Genomic DNA, 18411 nt, shown 5'->3' on the forward strand with positions numbered 1-18411 from the left:
AGTGTGATTCCAGGTGTGGTCTGACCAAGGCAGAATAGAGGAGGAGCATGACTTCCCTGGATCTAGACCTATGACACGCGTGTCAGCACTGACACGCCTAGCCCTTTTTGCTGACACGCTGCTGCATGCAGATTGATTGGATGACTATGTCTTTTGTGGCCAAATTTGGTGTGATTTGGTCCAGTGGTTTTGTTGTTTACTCCATGGGAATTATGCACATTACATTATATATATATAAAATAATTCTATTATTATTCTATTATTGTAGTATATTATTATATTATTACTATTATATTATTCATTATTCATGACTACATTGAAACTACAATACATTGAAATCAGCGTGGAAACTGCAAGAGGTACCATAGAGTGTCGTACATGGAAATAATGGTAGTAAATAGTTTTTGATTTATTAAATACAGTTATATATTACAATTATATATTTTTGTTATTTAAACTATTTATATTGTGAAATTATGAGGTTTTCTTTCTCAAAGTGACACCCCACCTAAGTCATGCTAGGTTTTTTGGTGAATTTTGACACACCAAGTGCAAAAGGTTGCCCATCATTGATCTAGACCAGGGGTCCTCAAACTTTTGAAGCAGAGGACCAGTCCACAATCCTTCAGATGGTTGAGGGGCCGAATTATAATTTGAAAGAAAATACGAACAAATTCCTATGCACACTGCACATGTCTTATTTGTAGTGCAAAACAGCAGCAGCAGCAACAACAATGAAAGAACAATACAATATTTAAAAATGAAAACAATTTTAACCTACATAATCCTATCAGGATTTCAATGGAAAGTGTGGGCCTGCTACTGGCCAATGAGATAGTCAAGTTAATTAGGATTGTTGTTGTGTGACTTCAAGTCATTTCAGACTTTAACCGAGCTGAAGTTTAAAATTAATTATTTACTGCATTTATTTACTACATTTATATCCCACCCTTCTCACCCCGAAGAGGACTCAAAGCAGCTGTATGTACATACAATATATTATATTATTAGCATAGCACAATATTAGCATTATATATTACTATATTGAACTTTACCACTATACTATTATATAATATGTAATATATAACATATAATTAATATTATTATATGGTATTATTATTATTATCAATATTATATGTATATACAATATATTATATTATTAAAACTGATATAAAATATTATATTATAAAACTGAGGGCGGGGGCCAGGTAAATGACCAGGTAAATGACCCCCGGGCCTTAGTTTGGGGACCCCTGATCTAGACGCTATACTCCTTATTTATGCAGGCCAAAATCTAATTGGCTTTTTAAGCTGCCGCATCACATTGTTGGCTCATGTTTAACTTGTTGTCCACAAGGACTCCAAGGTCTTTTTCGCACGTACTGCTGTCTAGCCAATCGTCCCCCAACCTGTATCTTTGCATTCCATTTTTTCTGCCAAAGTGAAGTATCTTGCATTTGTCCCTGTTGAACTTCATTTTGTTAGTTTCAGCCCATCTCTCTAATCTGTCAAGATCGTTTTGAATTCTGCTCCTGTCTTCTGAACTGTTAGCTATCCCTCCCAGTTTGGTGTCGCCAACAAACCAATCCATTTTTACACAACAAGGGCTTAAATTTGCCACCAGATTCAAAGCAAGCTGCTCAAATACAAATTCAGTGCCAGAATTCTGCTTCTCTCTAGAATATATTTCTTCCTAATGCAGGGATGTCCAGCTCATTTCTTTTTGACGGCCATGTCCGCCTTACGGTTACTTTCAAAGGGCCATTGAATCAGTGACTAAGCTGATGCAAGTTGTGATACATCTAGGATGCAGTTTGTTCTGTTTGGTCAGGAGAATGGAGCTTTGAATTGAGATATAAGGCTTGTATGGAGCCTCTGGTGGCTCAGCGTGTTAAAGCGCTGAGCTGCTGAACTTGCAAACCGAAAGGTCCCAGGTTCAAACCCGGGGAGTGCAGTGAGCGCCCGCTGTTAGCTCCAGCTTTTGCCAACCTAGCAGTTCGAAAACATGCCAATGTGAGTAGATCAATAGGAGCAAAGGTAACGGCGCTCCATGCAGTCATGCCAGCCACATGACCTTGGAGGTGTCTATGGACAACGCTGACACTTTGGCTTAGAAATGGAGATGAGCACCAACCCCAGAGTCAGACACGACTGGGAAACCTTTACCTTTACCTTATAAGGCTTGTGGGTATGATTTCTGACATTGAAATGTCATTTCACCTTTCCCCAAAATCGGGGCCACAAAGGCTGTTGGGTTGCAATCTCCATTATCCCCAGATAATCACAAGGGACGGGAGTTGTTCTTCAGTCACAGTTGAGGACCCCATTCTACAATATCTCAAACACATCACTTTGCATACAATCTGACAACAACAACAACAAAAATCAAGAACATCCCCAAGCATATTTCCCATCAGTCTTTTAACTTTTCCATTACAACTTCACTATACATCTCGCAACTACACACCCTTCATCTACCTATACATGTTTTATTTTCAATATTATTATTATTAATTTATAATTCAAAATGTATAAGTACAGTAGAGTCTCTCTTATCCAAGCTAAACGGGCCGGCAGAAGCTTGGATAAGCGAATATCTTGGATAATAAGGAGGGATTAAGGAAAAGCCTATTAAACATCAAATTAGGTTATGATTTTACAAATTAAGCACCAAAACATCATGTTAGACACCAAATATGGCAGAAAAAGTAGTTCAATACACAGTAATGCTATGTAGTAATTACTGTATTTACAAATTTAGCACCAAAATATCACGATGTATTGAAAACATTGACTACAAAAATGTGTTGGATAATCCAGAACGTTGGATAAGTGAGTGTTGGATAAGTGAGACTCTACTGTATACATTCTTTCCTCATTTTACAGTATCCTAGACATATCACATTGTATGCAATCCAACAATAAAGAAAAATCAGAATCAAAACATCTTTATGCATATTTCTTATCAGTTTTAGACTTTTCCATTACAACTTTACTATATATCTCTCTACTACACCTTTTTATCTACTTATACATATTTTATTTATTATTATTACAGTAGAGTCTCACTTATCCAAGCCTCGCTTATCCAAGCCTCTGGATAATCCAAGCCATTTTTGTAGTCCATGTTTTCAGTATATTGTGATATTTTGGTGCTAAATTCGTAAATACAGTAATTGCAACATAACATTACTGCATATTGAACTACTTTTTCTGTCAAATTTGTTGTATAACATGATGTTTTGGTGCTTAATTTGTAAAATCATAATCTAATTTGATGTTTAATAGGCTTTTCCTTAATCTCTCCTTATTATCCAAGATATTTGCTTATCCAAGCTTCTGCCAGCCCGTTTAGCTTGGATAAGTGAGACTCTACTGCAGGGGTCCCCAAACTTTTTAAGCAGAGGGCCAGTCCACAATCTTTCAGACTGTTGAGGGGCCGAATTATCATTTGAAAAAAAATACAAACAAATTCCAATGCATACTGCACATGTCTTATTTGTAGTGCAACAACAACAATAATGAAAGAATACAATATTTAAAAATGAAAGCAATTGTAACCAACATAAACCTATTAGGATTTCAATGGAAAGTGTGGGCCTGCCACTGGCCAATGAGATAGTCAAGTTAATTGGGATTGTTGTTGTTGTTGTGTGCCTTCAAGTCATGTCAGACTTTGGCCGAGCCTAAGTCTAAAATGAATTATTTATTTACTGCATTTATTTACTACATTTATATCCCATCCTTCTCACCCCGAAGGGGACTCAGAGCAGCTGTATGTACATATATTATATTATTAGCATAACACAATGTTAGCATTATATATTACTATATTGAACTATATCACTATACTATTTTACAATATGTAATATATAACATATAATTAATATTATTATACGGTATTACTATTAGTATTATATTGTATAACATAATATTATTATCAATATTATATGTATATACAATATATTATATTATTAAAACTGATATAAAAATATTATAAAACTGAGAGCGGGGGCCAGGTAAATGACCTTGGAGGGCCGCATCCGGCCCCCGGGCCTTAGTTTGGGGACCCCTGCTCTACTGTATCGTTATTATTGTTATACCTTTCCCCCCTCTTCCCTTCCCCTTATTTTGTGCCACTTTCACCAGGACCAACCACAGTTGAGGACCCAAATGGGGTAAAAACTAAAGAGCATTGACTGCTATGTAAACAAATTATAGTTGGGTATAGATGTACGGATTCTCCATCCATGGATTATCAGGAGATTCCACCTAACTTCCTAACAGTGAGAACTGTTCAGCAATGGAACTCTCTGCCCTGGAGTGTGATAGAAGCTCCTCCTTTGGAGGCTTTTAAGCAGAGGCTGGATGTTCATTTGTTGGGGTACTTAGAATGCGATTTTCCTGCTTCTTGGCAGAATGGAGCTCATGGGGAAGGAGGGCCAAAGCTAGGCTTCTGATTCCTGACCCGGCTTTTCTCTTCCTTCCAGATGGCAAGGCCAGCCCCAGCGCCTTACCCCTCGGCAGTGTTTTGGCCTCCCCCTCGCTCCTTTCCAATTCTTCGGCCGCTCTGGACCTTGCAGGGTCTTTGAAAGCATTAATGGATGGCAGCGGAGGTGCGTGTCTTGTCTCTGGGTGACTCCCGAAGCTTCTTCCAGGCTTTGCGGCCTTCGCTGATCATCCACGTTTGTCCTTCCACAGAGATCGAGATCAATATGCTGGATGAGCGGTTGATCAAGTTCCTAGCCTTGCAGAGACTACACCAGCTCTTCACATCGAAGGTCCAGCCCTTTGCAGGCAGCGTTGGGCCCCAGCAGCCCAGTCCACAGGACCATCCCTTGGAAGGTACCGTATATAAGCCAACCCGAATATAAGCCGAGGCCACCTAATTTTACCACAAAAAACTGGGATAACTTATTGACTCCAGTATAAGCCGAGGGTGGGAAATGCAGCAGCTATGAGTAAATTTCAAAATAAAAATAGATACCAATAAAATTACATTAATCGAAGCATCAGTAGGACCCGAGTCCCCATTGGGGAGATGGTGGCGGGGTATAAATAAAGTTTTATTATTATTATTATTATATTAGGTTAAATGTTTTTGAATATTTACCGTATTTCAAAGAATAACAATAAACTAGCTCTATAAGTGGAAAAGTAGGGGCAACAAAAACAATATAGTATCAACAATAACCTAATAATAACTAATAATAATAATAATAATAAAAACTTCATTTGGATCCCACCCTATCTCCCCATGGGGTCTCAGGCCAGCTTCCAACATAGTAACAGGCAAACATTCAATTCTTATATAAACAATGCAGAGCTAGATATAGATCTATAATTATAGACACTAATTTCACATATGCATTTCCCCCTGAAACATTTGCAAATCCCCTCTGTGTGTGTGTGCATTTCCCCTACAATATTTGCAAGCCATATATATTCGAAAACATGCCAGTGTGAGTAGATCAATAGGTACTGCTCCGGCGGGAAGGTAACGGCGCTCCATGCAGTCATGCCAGTGGCCACATGACCTTGGAGGTGTCTATGGACAACGCCGGCTCTTCAGCTTAGAAATGGAGATGAGCATCAACCCCCAGAGTCAGACATGACTGGACTTAATGTCAGGGGAAAACCTTTATCTTTACCTTTTTACTATATATATACATATATATATTCATTCATATCTATCTAGACATGTCTATAGATATTTTTGTATTCATTTCCCCCCTGTAATATTTGCAATCCCTATATATAGGTAGGTAAGAATATATTCATATCTATCCAGACATCTCTCTTTATATAGATATGACTTGCAAACATAGGAGGGTAAATTCATATATAAAAATAATGTATATGTATTGGCTACAGATACACAGGTACGTATAAAGGATTTGTATAAAGGATTTGCAAAGACCTGCAAACATATGAGGGGAAATTCATATATAAAATTAATGTATATCGATAGATACACATATAAAGGTACATAGAGATGGCAAAAGCTTGCAAAGGGTTAATGCCTATATATCTGTAAGAGAGTTTTAACAAATATTTCAGGGGAAAATGTTTTCATAAGATTAATGAAGGAGCCCCGGTGGCGCAGTGTGTTAAAGCACTATATATGCACTATATAATGCTGTAAGAGAGTTTAACAAATATTTCAGAGGAAAATGCTTTCATAAGATTAATGAATATATATATTTTTCTTCTTCCTGACTTGCAAGGGTGTCTTTCTATTTTCAAAACATTCCCTTGATTAAGAGCGAGGGAGGCTTTGCAAAAGAAAACACACTGATAAGGGAGGAGAAGAGAGAAATAGATCACATATTGCAAGCAGTAGCCTGTAGGCTCTGTTGCTGGCCTTGACCCGGTTATAAGCCGGGTTGAAAAACTCGGCTTATCTTCAATACAATTAAATCCTACAATTATTGTTGTTGTTATTTGGGTCCCCTCTGAGACCACCTTTCTGCCTTGCAGGGCAAGAGAAGGAGGTGCAGGCCCGGGCCGTCTTCTACCCGCTCCTGGGGATGGGCAGCGCGGTGAACATGTGCTACAGGACTCTCTACATCGGAGCAGGCAAGGCCCAGCTCTGAGTGCGACTTCACAACCCCCGGGGGGAGGAGAGCCCGCAGCAGAAGTTGGGGATCCTCTGGCAGGCCTTTCGGGGACCCTTCTTGCTGGGAAGGAGAGGAATTGGAGGCTGGGCTTTCCCTGAACTCCCTGCCAGGGCCTTTGCTGGTCCACTTGTGTGGGAGACCTCATATTCATGGGTTCTGTCCTCTCCTCTTTTGACAGGAGCCGACATGGACGTGTGCCTTACGAACTATGGTCACTGCAACTATGTGTCAGGCAAGCACGCCTGCATCTTCTACGATGAGGTGTGTTGCAGGACGCTCTGCGAAGGAGACTGTCCATTAGGATATACCCCGTATTTTATTATGTAATAGTCGCCGGGTTTTGGGGGTGGCAAAATTGGTACAGTAGAGTCTCACTTATCCAAGCCTCGCTTATAATAATAATAATAATAATAAAACTTTATTTATACCCCGCCACCATCTCCCCGATGGGGACTCGGGGCGGCTTACATGGGGCCATGCCCAAGACAATACAATATAACCATAACATAATACAATTAAATAATACATTACATAAAATAAACAGTACAACATAAGATCGAAACAGCAATATAACAAGAGCGGGCCGCATGAACACTACATTTAAAAACTAGATTAAAAAGCCTCTGGATTATCCAAGCCATTTTTGTAGTCAATGTTTTCAATATACCATGATATTTTGGTGCTAAATTCATAAATACAGTAATTACAATATAATTAGTGCGTATTGAACTATGTTTTCTGTCAAATTTGTTGTATAACATGATGTTTTGGTGCTTAATTTGTAAAACCATAACCTAATTTGATGTTTAATAGGTGTTTCCTTAATCCCTCCTTATTATCCAAGATATTCACTTATCCAAGGTTCTGCCGGCCCGTTTAGCTTGGATAAGTGAGACTCTACTGTATATTTGTGTTTTTCACATAATAGTCGCAGAGCCATTTGGGGCTGATGCCCCTCCCTTTTTCTTTCTTTCTTTCTCTCTCTCTCTTCCTTCCTTCCTTCCTTCCTTCCTTCCTTCCTTCCTTCCTTCCTTCCTTTCTTTCTTTCTTTCTTTCTTTCTTTCTCCAAAGGCAAGGCAGTTTAAAAATTATAATTAAATGGGTTGTTGCATGTCTTCCGGGCTGTCTTGCCATGTTCTAGAAGTTTTCTCTCCTGACGTTTCGCCCACATCTATGGCAGGCATCCTCAGAGGTTGTGAGGTATGGAGAAACTAAGTAAGGAAGGTTTATATATAGAGTCTCACTTATTCAACATAAACGGGCCGGCAGATCATTGGATAAGCGAATATCTTGGATAATAAGGAGGGATTTAAGGCAAAGCCTATTAAACATCAAATTAGGTTATGATTTTACAAATGAAGCACCAAAACATCATGTTATACAACAAATTTGACAGAAAAGGTAGTTCAATACGCAGTAATGCTATGTAGTAATTACTGTATTTACGAATTTAGCACCAAAATATTACGATGTATTGAAAACATTGACTTCAAAAATGCCTTGGATAATCCAGAACATTGGATAAGCGAGTGTTGGATAAGTGAGACACTACTATATTTGTGTTTTTCACATAATAGTCGCAGAGCCATTTGGGGCTGATGTTCCTCTTTCTTTCTTTCTTTCTTTCTTCCTTCCTCCAAAGGCAACGCAGTTTAAAAACTACAATAGAGTCTTACTTATTCAACATAAACAGGCCGGCAGAACATTGGATAAGCGAATATCTTGGATAATAAGGAGGGATTAAGGCAAAGCCTATTAAACATCAAATTAGGTTATGATTTTACAAATGAAGCACCAAAACATCATGTTATACAACAAATTTGACAGAAAAGGTAGTTCAATACGCAGTAATGCTATGTAGTAATTACTGTATTTACGAATTTAGCACCAAAATATTACGATGTATTGAAAACATTGACTTCAAAAATGCCTTGGATAATCCAGAACATTGGATAAGTGAGTGTTGGATAAGTGAGACACTACTATATTTGTGTTTTTCACATAATAGTCGCAGAGCCATTTGGGGCTGATGTTCCTCTTTCTTTCTTTCTTTCTTTCTTTCTTTCTTTCTTTCTTTCTTTCTTTCTTTCTTTCTTTCTTTCTTTCTCCAAAGGCAAAGAGGTTTAAAAACTATAATGAAATGAATGTCCCTGGAGCTCCTTCCCTCTTTCTTCCTTCCTTCTCTGAAAGGCTTAAGGCAGGTTAAAAACTATAATGAAATTGAGGTCTCTGGAGCTCCACACTACCCTCCTTCCAGGCCTCAAGGCAGTTGAAAAAACCTAAAATGGAGATCTCGAACTCGGATCTTCCCTCCTTCTTCCAAAGACCTCCATTTCAGGTTTTGTAAAACTGCCTGGACTTCAGAGAAAAAAGGAGGCAGTTTTTTAAAAAGAAACAAACAAAAAACGGCTGTTTATTTGAGGCTAGCTCACTCCTCCTCTCTCGACCCGAAGGCGAATGTTTTTGTTTTTCATCGCGTAATAGTCGCGCCCTGCTTTTCCCGCTCTTCCCCAGAACACCAAGCATTACGAGCTGCTCAACTACAGCGAACACGGCACAACGGTGGACAACGTCCTGTATTCGTGCGACTTCTCGGAGAAGACGGCCCTCGTCCCGCCCAGCAGCATGGTTGCCAAAGTACAAAGCGTGATCAGTAAGTTCTCGGCCCGTTGGGGCCTTTCTCTCTCGCAAATCCCCATTTCCATATACAGAGTGATGGCCCAGGAACGCTGCCAATCCAGGGAAAGCGTTCATAAACAACATGAAGATCTGAATTCGCAGAGTCCAAACACAGCAAATTCCTTTCCTTTTCGGCAGGCATGAGGTTATGTGTTTCTAAAAGTTTCTTAGTTTTGCGAGGATCTAATAGTTTGAAAGCTTTGTGAATTTGATGTTTAGCCCTTGAATATCTCAGCCTTCTGATGCTAAACATCCCCAACTTTTGAGCTGCTCCTTCCTCCCCTCCTTCCTTTCTTCTTCCTAGAATCCTAGAGTTGGAAAGGGACTCCAAAGGCCATCCAGTCCAATAAATAATAATATCAACATCACCATCATCAATATTCATACCCCGCCACCATCTCTCCAAAGGGACTTGGGGCAGCTCACAGAAGCACTCCAAGTACTAAAATCAAATCACGTTTTATTTATTAGCCCATCGGCCAAATTTATTTATTTATTTATTTAATACATTTATATCCCGCCCTTCTCACCCTGAAGGGGACTCAGAGTGGCTTACAAATTAAATTTACATACAATATTATATTATTAGCATAGCACAATGCTGGCAATAAATTACCATATTGTACTATATCTATATATTGGAATATTATTAATAATATTACATGTAATATATAATTTATAATTAATATTATTATATTGTATTATTAGTATTATATTGTATTATAAAATGATATTATTAATATTATGTGCATATACAATATATTATATTATAAATTATTGTAAATTATACTATATATGTATATATTCATGTGTGTGTGCATGCGTGTGTATACATATATATATATATATATACACACACAAACACACACACACACAAAGCATGTTGCTGGTAGGAGGGGCCTTCAGCTGGAGCAAGGAGACAAGATGGAGAATATATCAAAACATTTAACACATAGACATACATACAACCCGCGGTACAAAAGAAGTTAAAATAAACAAGCTGTTAACAAGATCCCGTTCAGGTCAAATATCTGCATCACCTCCACAGTTTACCCCAATTGATTCCAAATATGCAATTCTCAGCTGTGTTGCTTTGAATAGGAAAAGGGCTGTTTTGTGTGTTATTTTAGGATTCTGACCGGCCAACAAAAATGAAATTTTAATATGTGAGTCCCAGTGTGACTCCAAGTACTACATGTAATCAACAGTACATACCCGTATATACTCGAGTATCAGCCGACCCGAATATAAGCCGAGGCACCTAATTTTATCACAAGAAAACTAGGAAAACATTGACTCAAGTATAAGCCGAGAGTGGTAAATTTCAGAAATAAACATAGAAACCAATAAAATTACATTAATCGAGGCATCGGTAGGTTAAATGTTTTTGAATATTTACATAAAACTCTAAGATTAAATGGTTAAAACATTATTCTCATCTTCTTCAATGGCTCTTTACTAGAGCTTTTAATCTATGTTAATTTTATCAATATATATGTATGTATTTTTATCCTTTACAATTTTATCTTGTAAATTGCCTAGAGCATCTTGGATAGAGGGCGATTAATAAGTAATTAAATGATGATGATGATGATGAATGTAAATGCCCTTATGTATCCTTTTAATAATAATAGAGTAAAATAATAAATGTAATACTAATAATAATAATATCAGAGTGAAATAATAAATTATTATTATTATTAAAAACAGATACCAATAAAATTACATTAACCGAGGCATCGGTAGGTCAAATGTTTTTGAATATTTACATAAAACTCTAAGATTAAATGGTTAAATCATTATTCTCATCTTCTTCAATGGCTCTTTACTAGAGCTTTTAATCTATGTTAATTTTATCAATATATATGTATGTATTTTTATCCTTTACCATTTTATCTTGTAAATTGCCTAGAGCATCTTGGATGGAGGGTGATTAATAAGTAATTAAATGATGATGATGATGATGATGAATGTAAATGCCCTTATGTATCCTTTTAATAATAATAGAGTAAAATAATAAATGTAATACTAACAATAATAATATCAGAGTGAAATAATAAATTATTATTATTATTATTAATTGCATTCTATACCGCTTTTCTCACCCCTGGCGGGACTCAAAGCGGTTTACAACATATTCAATGGCAACATTCAATGCCTTAAATATATATAAAAATATCTCACATATCTAAATAAAAACATACAACTATAGATTAAAACCATTAAAACTATAAAAACATCAAACATAGACATAGGCATTTATTATTAATAATAAATGTAGTATTATTAATAAAAATTGAGTAAAAAAGATGTAATACAGTAGAGTCTCACTTATCCAAGCTAAAGGGGACGGCAGAAGCTTGGATAAGCGAATATCTTGGATAATAAGGAGAGATTAAGGAAAAGCATATTAAACATCAAATTAGGTTATGATTTTACAAATTAAGCACCAAAACATCATGTTATACAACAAATTTGACAGAAAAAGTAGTTCAATACGCAGTAATGCTATGTTGTAATTACTGTACTTACAAATTTAGCACCAAAATATTATGATATATTGAAAACATTGACTACAAAAATGGCTTGGATAATCCAGAAGCTTGGATAAGCGAGTGTTGGATAAATGTGACTCTACTGTATATAAAAATATTTCACATATCTAAATAAAAACATACAACTATAGATTAAAACCATTAAAACTATAAAAACATCAAACATAGACATATGCATTTCTTATTAATAAATAATGTATTATTAATAATAAAAATAGAGTAAAATAAATGTAATACTAACAAAAATAGTAGAGTAAAATAATAAATGTAATCTTAATACCAATAAAAATAGAGAAAAATAATAAATGTAATAATAATACCAATAAAAATAGAGAAAAATAATAAATGTACCATATATACTCAAGTATATATTGTGATTTTGTATCACAAAGTGTCTAGGACTGTGTGATGTATTTTCGGATAATGCGTGCAGATCCCAGTCGGGTAGCCTTTTGCAGTTGGCAGATCGTAATATTGTTTCCAAATGCCGGCTGAGATCTTTTGGCACAGCACCCAGTGTGCCGATCACCACCGGGACCACCTGCACTGGTTTCTGCCAGAGTCTTTGAAGTTCAGTCTTGAGGTCCTGATAGCGGCTGAGTTTTTCCTGCTGTTTTTGGTCGATGCGACTGTCACCTGGGATGGCGACATCAATAATCCTCTAATAAATGATGCCATCAAAGCCTTCCCAACAGATGGCGATCCTGCCTCTGTTTAAAAACCTCCACAGGATGAAACTCCCCGAAGTTCACTTCTGAACGGCTCTTACGGTGAGCCAACAATGCAGTGCAGCTGCGAAAAAAGCCAACAGGATTTTGGCCTGCATCAATAGGAGTATAGTGTCCAGGGAAGTTATGCTCCCCCTCTATTCTGCCTTGGTCAGACCACTTTACCTGGAATACTGTGTCCAATTCTGGGCACCGCAATTGGAGGGAGATGTTGACAAGCTGGAAAGCGTCCAGAGGAGGGCGACTAAAATGATCAAGGGTCTGGAGAACAAGCCCAATGAGGAGTGGCTTAAAGAGCTGGGCATGTTTAGCCTGCAGAAGAAAAGGCTGAGAGGAGACTTGATGAGAGCTGTGTACAAATACGAGAAGGGAAGTCATAGGGAGGAGGGAGCAAGCTTGTTTTCTGCTGCCCTGGAGACTAGGACGTGGAGCAGTGGCTTCAAACTACAGGAAAGGAGATTCCACCTGAACATCAGGAATGCTGGGTATGTTTAGCCTGCAGAAGAGAAGGCTTGAGAGGAGACTTGATGAGGGCTGTGTACAAATACGTGAAGGGAAGTCATAGGGAGGAGGGAGCAAGATTGTTTTCTGCTGCCCTGGAGACTAGGACGTGGAGCAGTGGCTTCAAACTACAGGAAAGGAGATTCCACCTGAACATCAGGAATGCTGGGTATGTTTAGCCTGCAGAAGAGAAGGCTTGAGAGGAGACTTGATGAGGGCTGTGTACAAATACGAGAAGGGAAGTCATAGGGAGGAGGGAGCAAGCTTGTTTTCTGCTGCCCTGGAGACTAGGACGTGGAGCAGTGGCTTCAAACTACAGGAAAGGAGATTCCACCTGAACATCAGGAATGCTGGGTATGTTTAGCCTGCAGAAGAGAAGGCTTGAGAGGAGACTTGATGAGGGCTGTGTACAAATACGTGAAGGGAAGTCATAGGGAGGAGGGAGCAAGATTGTTTTCTGCTGCCCTGGAGACTAGGATGTGGAACAATGGCTTCAAACTACAGGAAAGGAGATTCCACCTGAACATCAGGAATGCTGGGTATGTTTAGCCTGCAGAAGAGAAGGCTTGAGAGGAGACTTGATGAGGGCTGTGTACAAATACGTGAAGGGAAGTCATAGGGAGGAGGGAGCAAGATTGTTTTCTGCTGCCCTGGAGACTAGGATGTGGAACAATGGCTTCAAACTACAGGAAAGGAGATTCCACCTGAACATCAGGAATGCTGGGTATGTTTAGCCTGCAGAAGAGAAGGCTTGAGAGGAGACTTGATGAGGGCTGTGTACAAATACGTGAAGGGAAGTCATAGGGAGGAGGGAGCAAGCTTGTTTTCTGCTGCCCTGCAGACTAGGACACGGAACAATGGGTTCAAACTACAGGAAAGGAGATTCCACTTGAACATCAGGAATGCTGGGTATGTTTAGCCTGCAGAAGAGAAGGCTTGAGAGGAGACTTGATGAGCGCTGTGTACAAATACGTGAAGGGAAGTCATAGGGAGGAGGGAGCAAGATTGGTTTCTGCTGCCCTGCAGACTAGGATGTGGAACAATGGCTTCAAACTACAGGAAAGGAGATTCCACTTGAACATCAGGAATGCTGGGTATGTTTAGCCTGCAGAAGAGAAGGCTTGAGAGGAGACTTGATGAGCGCTGTGTACAAATACGTGAAGGGAAGTCATAGGGAGGAGGGAGCAAGCTTGTTTTCTGCTGCCCTGGAGACTAGGACGTGGAGCAGTGGCTTCAAACTACAGGAAAGGAGATTCCACCTGAACATTAGGAATGCTGGGTATGTTTAGACCGCAGAAGAAGAAGGCTTGAGAGGAGACTTGATGAGGGCTATGTACAAATACGTGAAGTCATAGATAGGAGGGAGCAAGATTGGTTTCTGCTGCCCTGGAGACTAGGATGTGGAACAATGGCTTCAAACTACAGGAAAGGAGATTCCACTTGAACATCAGGAATGCTGGGTATGTTTAGCCTGCAGAAGAGGAGACTTGATGAGGACTGTGTACAAATACGTGAAGGGGAGTCATAGGGAGGAGGGAGCAAGATTGGTTTCTGCTGCCCTGGAGACTAGGATGTGGAACAATGGCTTCAAACTACAGGAAAGGAGATTCCACCTGAACATCAGGAATGCTGGGTATGTTTAGCCTGCAGAAGAGAAGGCTTGAGAGGAGACTTGATGAGGGCTGTGTACAAATACGTGAAGGGAAGTCATAGGGAGGAGGGAGCAAGCTTGTTTTCTGCTGCCCTGCAGACTAGGATGTGGAACAATGGCTTCAAACTACAGGAAAGGAGATTCCACTTGAACATCAGGAATGCTGGGTATGTTTAGCCTGCAGAAGAGAAGGCTTGAGAGGAGACTTGATGAGCGCTGTGTACAAATACATGAAGGGAAGTCATAGGGAGGAGGGAGCAAGATTGTTTTCTGCTGCCCTGGAGACTAGGATGTGGAACAATGGCTTCAAACTACAGGAAAGGAGATTCCACTTGAACATCAGGAATGCTGGGTATGTTTAGCCTGCAGAAAAGAAGGCTTGATGAGGGCTATGTACAGATACATGAAGGGAAGTCATAGGGAAGAGGGAGCAAGATTGTTTTCTGCTGCCCTGGAGACTAGGATGTGGAACAATGGTTTCAAACTACAGGAAAGGAGATTCCACCTGAACATCAGGAATGCTGGGTATGTTTAGCTTGCAAAAGAGGAGACTTGATGAGGGCTGTGTACAAATACGTGAAGGGAAGTCATAGAGAGGAGGGAGCAAGATTGTTTTCTGCTGCCCTGGAGACTAGGATGTGGAACAATGGCTTCATACTACAGGAAAGGAGATTCCACCTGAACATCAGGAATGCTGGGTATGTTTAGCCTGCAGAAGAGAAGGCTTGATGAGGGCTGTGTACAAATATGTGAAGGGAAGTCATAGGGAGGAGGGAGCAAGCTTATTTTCTGCTGCCCTGGAGACTAGGACGTGGAACAATGGCTTCATACTACAGGAAAGGAGATTCCACCTGAACATCAGGAATGCTGGGTATGTTTAGCTTGCAGAAGAGGAGACGTGATGAGGGCTATGTACAAATACGTGAAGGGAAGTCATAGGGAGGAGGGAGCAAGATTGTTTTCTGCTGCCCTGGAGACTAGGACGTGGAGCAATGGCTTCAAACTACAGGAAAGGAGATTCCACCTGAACATCAGGAATGCTGGGTATGTTTAGCCTGCAGAAGAGAAGGCTTGAGAGGAGACTTGATGAGGGCTGTGTACAAATACGTGAAGGGAAGTCATAGGGAGGAGGGAGCAAGCTTGTTTTCTGCTGCCCTGGAGACTAGGACGTGGAACAATGGCTTCATACTACAGGAAAGGAGATTCCACCTGAACATCAGGAATGCTGGGTATGTTTAGCTTGCAGAAGAGGAGACGTGATGAGGGCTATGTACAAATACGTGAAGGGGAGTCATAGGGAGGAGGGAGCAAGATTGTTTTCTGCTGCCCTGGAGACTAGGACGTGGAACAATGGCTTCTTGCAGGGGGTTGGACTGGTCTCTTCCAACTCTCCTATTCTGTGATTCTCTGGAAGTTCTTCCTGTTGATCAGGTGGTATCCTGTATCCTATCATTTGAACCCACTGCTCCGTTGAGGCCTTGTCTCCACGTGTGCCTTTCCTCCCCAGAGCGCCACAAGAGCCGGAAGCAGCAGGAGGAACCCCCTCCGAGCGAGGAGGCCCCCGTGGCGGCGGCGGCGGCTGTGCCGGCGGCAGTGTCGATGCGTTCCCAGGCCCAGGGACCCGCGCTGCACCCCTGCAATTGCAAGGCCAGCAGCTCCAGCCTGATCGGGGGCAGCGGGGCCGGCTGGGAGGGGACGGCCCTTCTCCACCACGGCAGCTACATCAAGCTGGGCTGCCTCCAGTTCGTCTTCAGCGTCACGGAGTTTGCGACCAAACAGCCCAAGGGCGGCGGGGACGGGGCCCCGGACTTGGAGGAGAAGCTGCCCTTGTCCAAGGCCCACCAGGTCCCGGTGCTGCGCTCGCACTCGGTACCCTAGAGGTGACGCCAAGGGGGGGAGTGGGGAGCGGGACCGCGAGAGACCGGCCCCGATCCTCGTTGTTCCCCTCATTGGGCTTCCGACTCTTCCCTTTGCATGGATGACGTGAAGAACTTTCAGAGTCTCTCTCCTTTTTTTTAAATTGTTTGCTCAAGTTTTAGGGGGCATTTGCACATATATTTGTACTATACATTTCATTTAAAGAAAACAAAACAAACCAACCTGAGGAAACTGCAGCGCCCGGAGGCTTGTCTTTGCGGACCTTTGCCCGGCCTCGTTGTAAAAAGAACCAGAAACTTGTTCTATTTTGTGCCAGTGACAATAGTTTTTATATTAAAAAAAAAGAGAGAAAGAAATACAGTTTTCATACGGCAAAAAATCTATACAATTATCATTGTTGTATTATTTAATGTAAAGACGTGCTCTATTCTCATGCTCGTTTTCTTTCTTTTTTTTCCCTCCCCTCCCTGCTGCAGTTCACCTCTGTGACGGTGGCAGTGAGAACAGAGGGGCGCTTTTTTTAATTATCACTATTATTATTATTATTATTATTATTATTCTCCTGGCATCCATCCTGTTTTTCAGATGATGATGAGAAGTATTTGCAGTGGGAGGGGAGGGGGGGGCTTTCTGTGTAAATAACATCCACCGACGGCATTTTTTTCCCCTCCGTGTTTTTTAAGCTGTGTACAGTGCTCCGTTGTGGTATGACGTTGCCTCCGGTTTGTCTATTGTAGCAAAGCGTTTCTTTGTCGTGAGCCTGTTTTTATGTCCTCCCGTCCCTCTCTCGCTCCCCAACCGCCCTTCCTTCCTTCCTTCCTTCCTTCCTTATTCTCTCCGCAGCCGATGTACAGAAGTAATTGCAATGTTTTAGGCTTCTACGGAAACCTTTTTCTTTTCTTTTTTTTTTTCCGCCCCTGTATTCTGTATATAAAACAACACAAAATATGGCACTCGCCAGTGTCTGCCTGTCTGTCGGGACTCCGGAAGTGCTCAGGCCCTTGTCTTGCTGCATTATGGGGCTCTTCTGGGATCAGGATCTGAGGTTGATTTGAACCAGGGGTCCCTAAAGTACGAGGGCTATCCAGAAAGTAGGTTACGTTTTGGATTTTAAAAAGGACAAAGTATAGTAGAAATCATTTACCATCTGCAGCTGAAAGACACATCTCAAAACTACAATCTCATGTAATCCTCATTGAAATTTAGGCACGTTTCATATAGATAAATGAGTTTGAAAAGTACTGCCCTAGTGAATTTGCTGCCTCTATCCTCCGTTTCCAACAATCGGGCTACGCTGCAGAAAGGGAGAAGGGGGAAGAACTGAGGACACAAGCGGGGAATTTACTGGAGCAGTACTTTTCAAACTACAGTAGAGTCTCACTTATCCAACATAAACAGGCCGGCAGAACGTTGGATAAGCGAATATGTTGGATAATAAGGAGGGATTAAGGAAAAGCCTATTAAACATCAAATTAGGTTATCTACATATATAAAAGAGTGATGGCATCATGGCGACCCACAAAACAACAAAACTACAGGCCCTCCAACCTCGAAATTTGACGACACAACCCATCATCCACGCCTCTAGGTTGATACAACAAAAAGAAAAGAAAAATAAAGTCCTAATTAGAGAGAGAGGAATAATTGCTTTTATCCAATTGCTGCCAGTTAGAAGGCTAAGCTCCTCCAACTTGGTCTCCTAGCAACCCAATAAAAAATAATAAAAAACACTAAAATAATAATTAAAAACTCTAAAAAATTAATACAATTAAATACTATAATAACAGAAAATAACTAAA

The 18411-nt window shown here is 40.3% G+C and overlaps 1 protein-coding gene across 1 annotated transcript in view; it reads left to right on the top strand.

Moving 5' to 3' along the window:
• The window catches only part of phf12 (PHD finger protein 12), a 40959-nt gene extending 23394 nt beyond the window's left edge, over positions 1-17565 (top strand). The window contains exons 10-15 of the mRNA XM_062959287.1: positions 4491-4616; positions 4702-4845; positions 6481-6579; positions 6799-6881; positions 9135-9273; positions 16242-17565. Coding sequence (XP_062815357.1) covers positions 4491-4616; positions 4702-4845; positions 6481-6579; positions 6799-6881; positions 9135-9273; positions 16242-16612 — 962 coding nt within the window. The 3' untranslated portion in view covers positions 16613-17565. The remainder of the gene's footprint in view (positions 1-4490; positions 4617-4701; positions 4846-6480; positions 6580-6798; positions 6882-9134; positions 9274-16241) is intronic.
• Positions 17566-18411: the final 846 nt, after the last annotated feature.

The sequence above is a fragment of the Anolis carolinensis genome, unplaced genomic scaffold (genome assembly GCF_035594765.1).
Source record: "Anolis carolinensis isolate JA03-04 unplaced genomic scaffold, rAnoCar3.1.pri scaffold_7, whole genome shotgun sequence".
Lineage (NCBI taxonomy): Eukaryota > Metazoa > Chordata > Lepidosauria > Squamata > Dactyloidae > Anolis > Anolis carolinensis.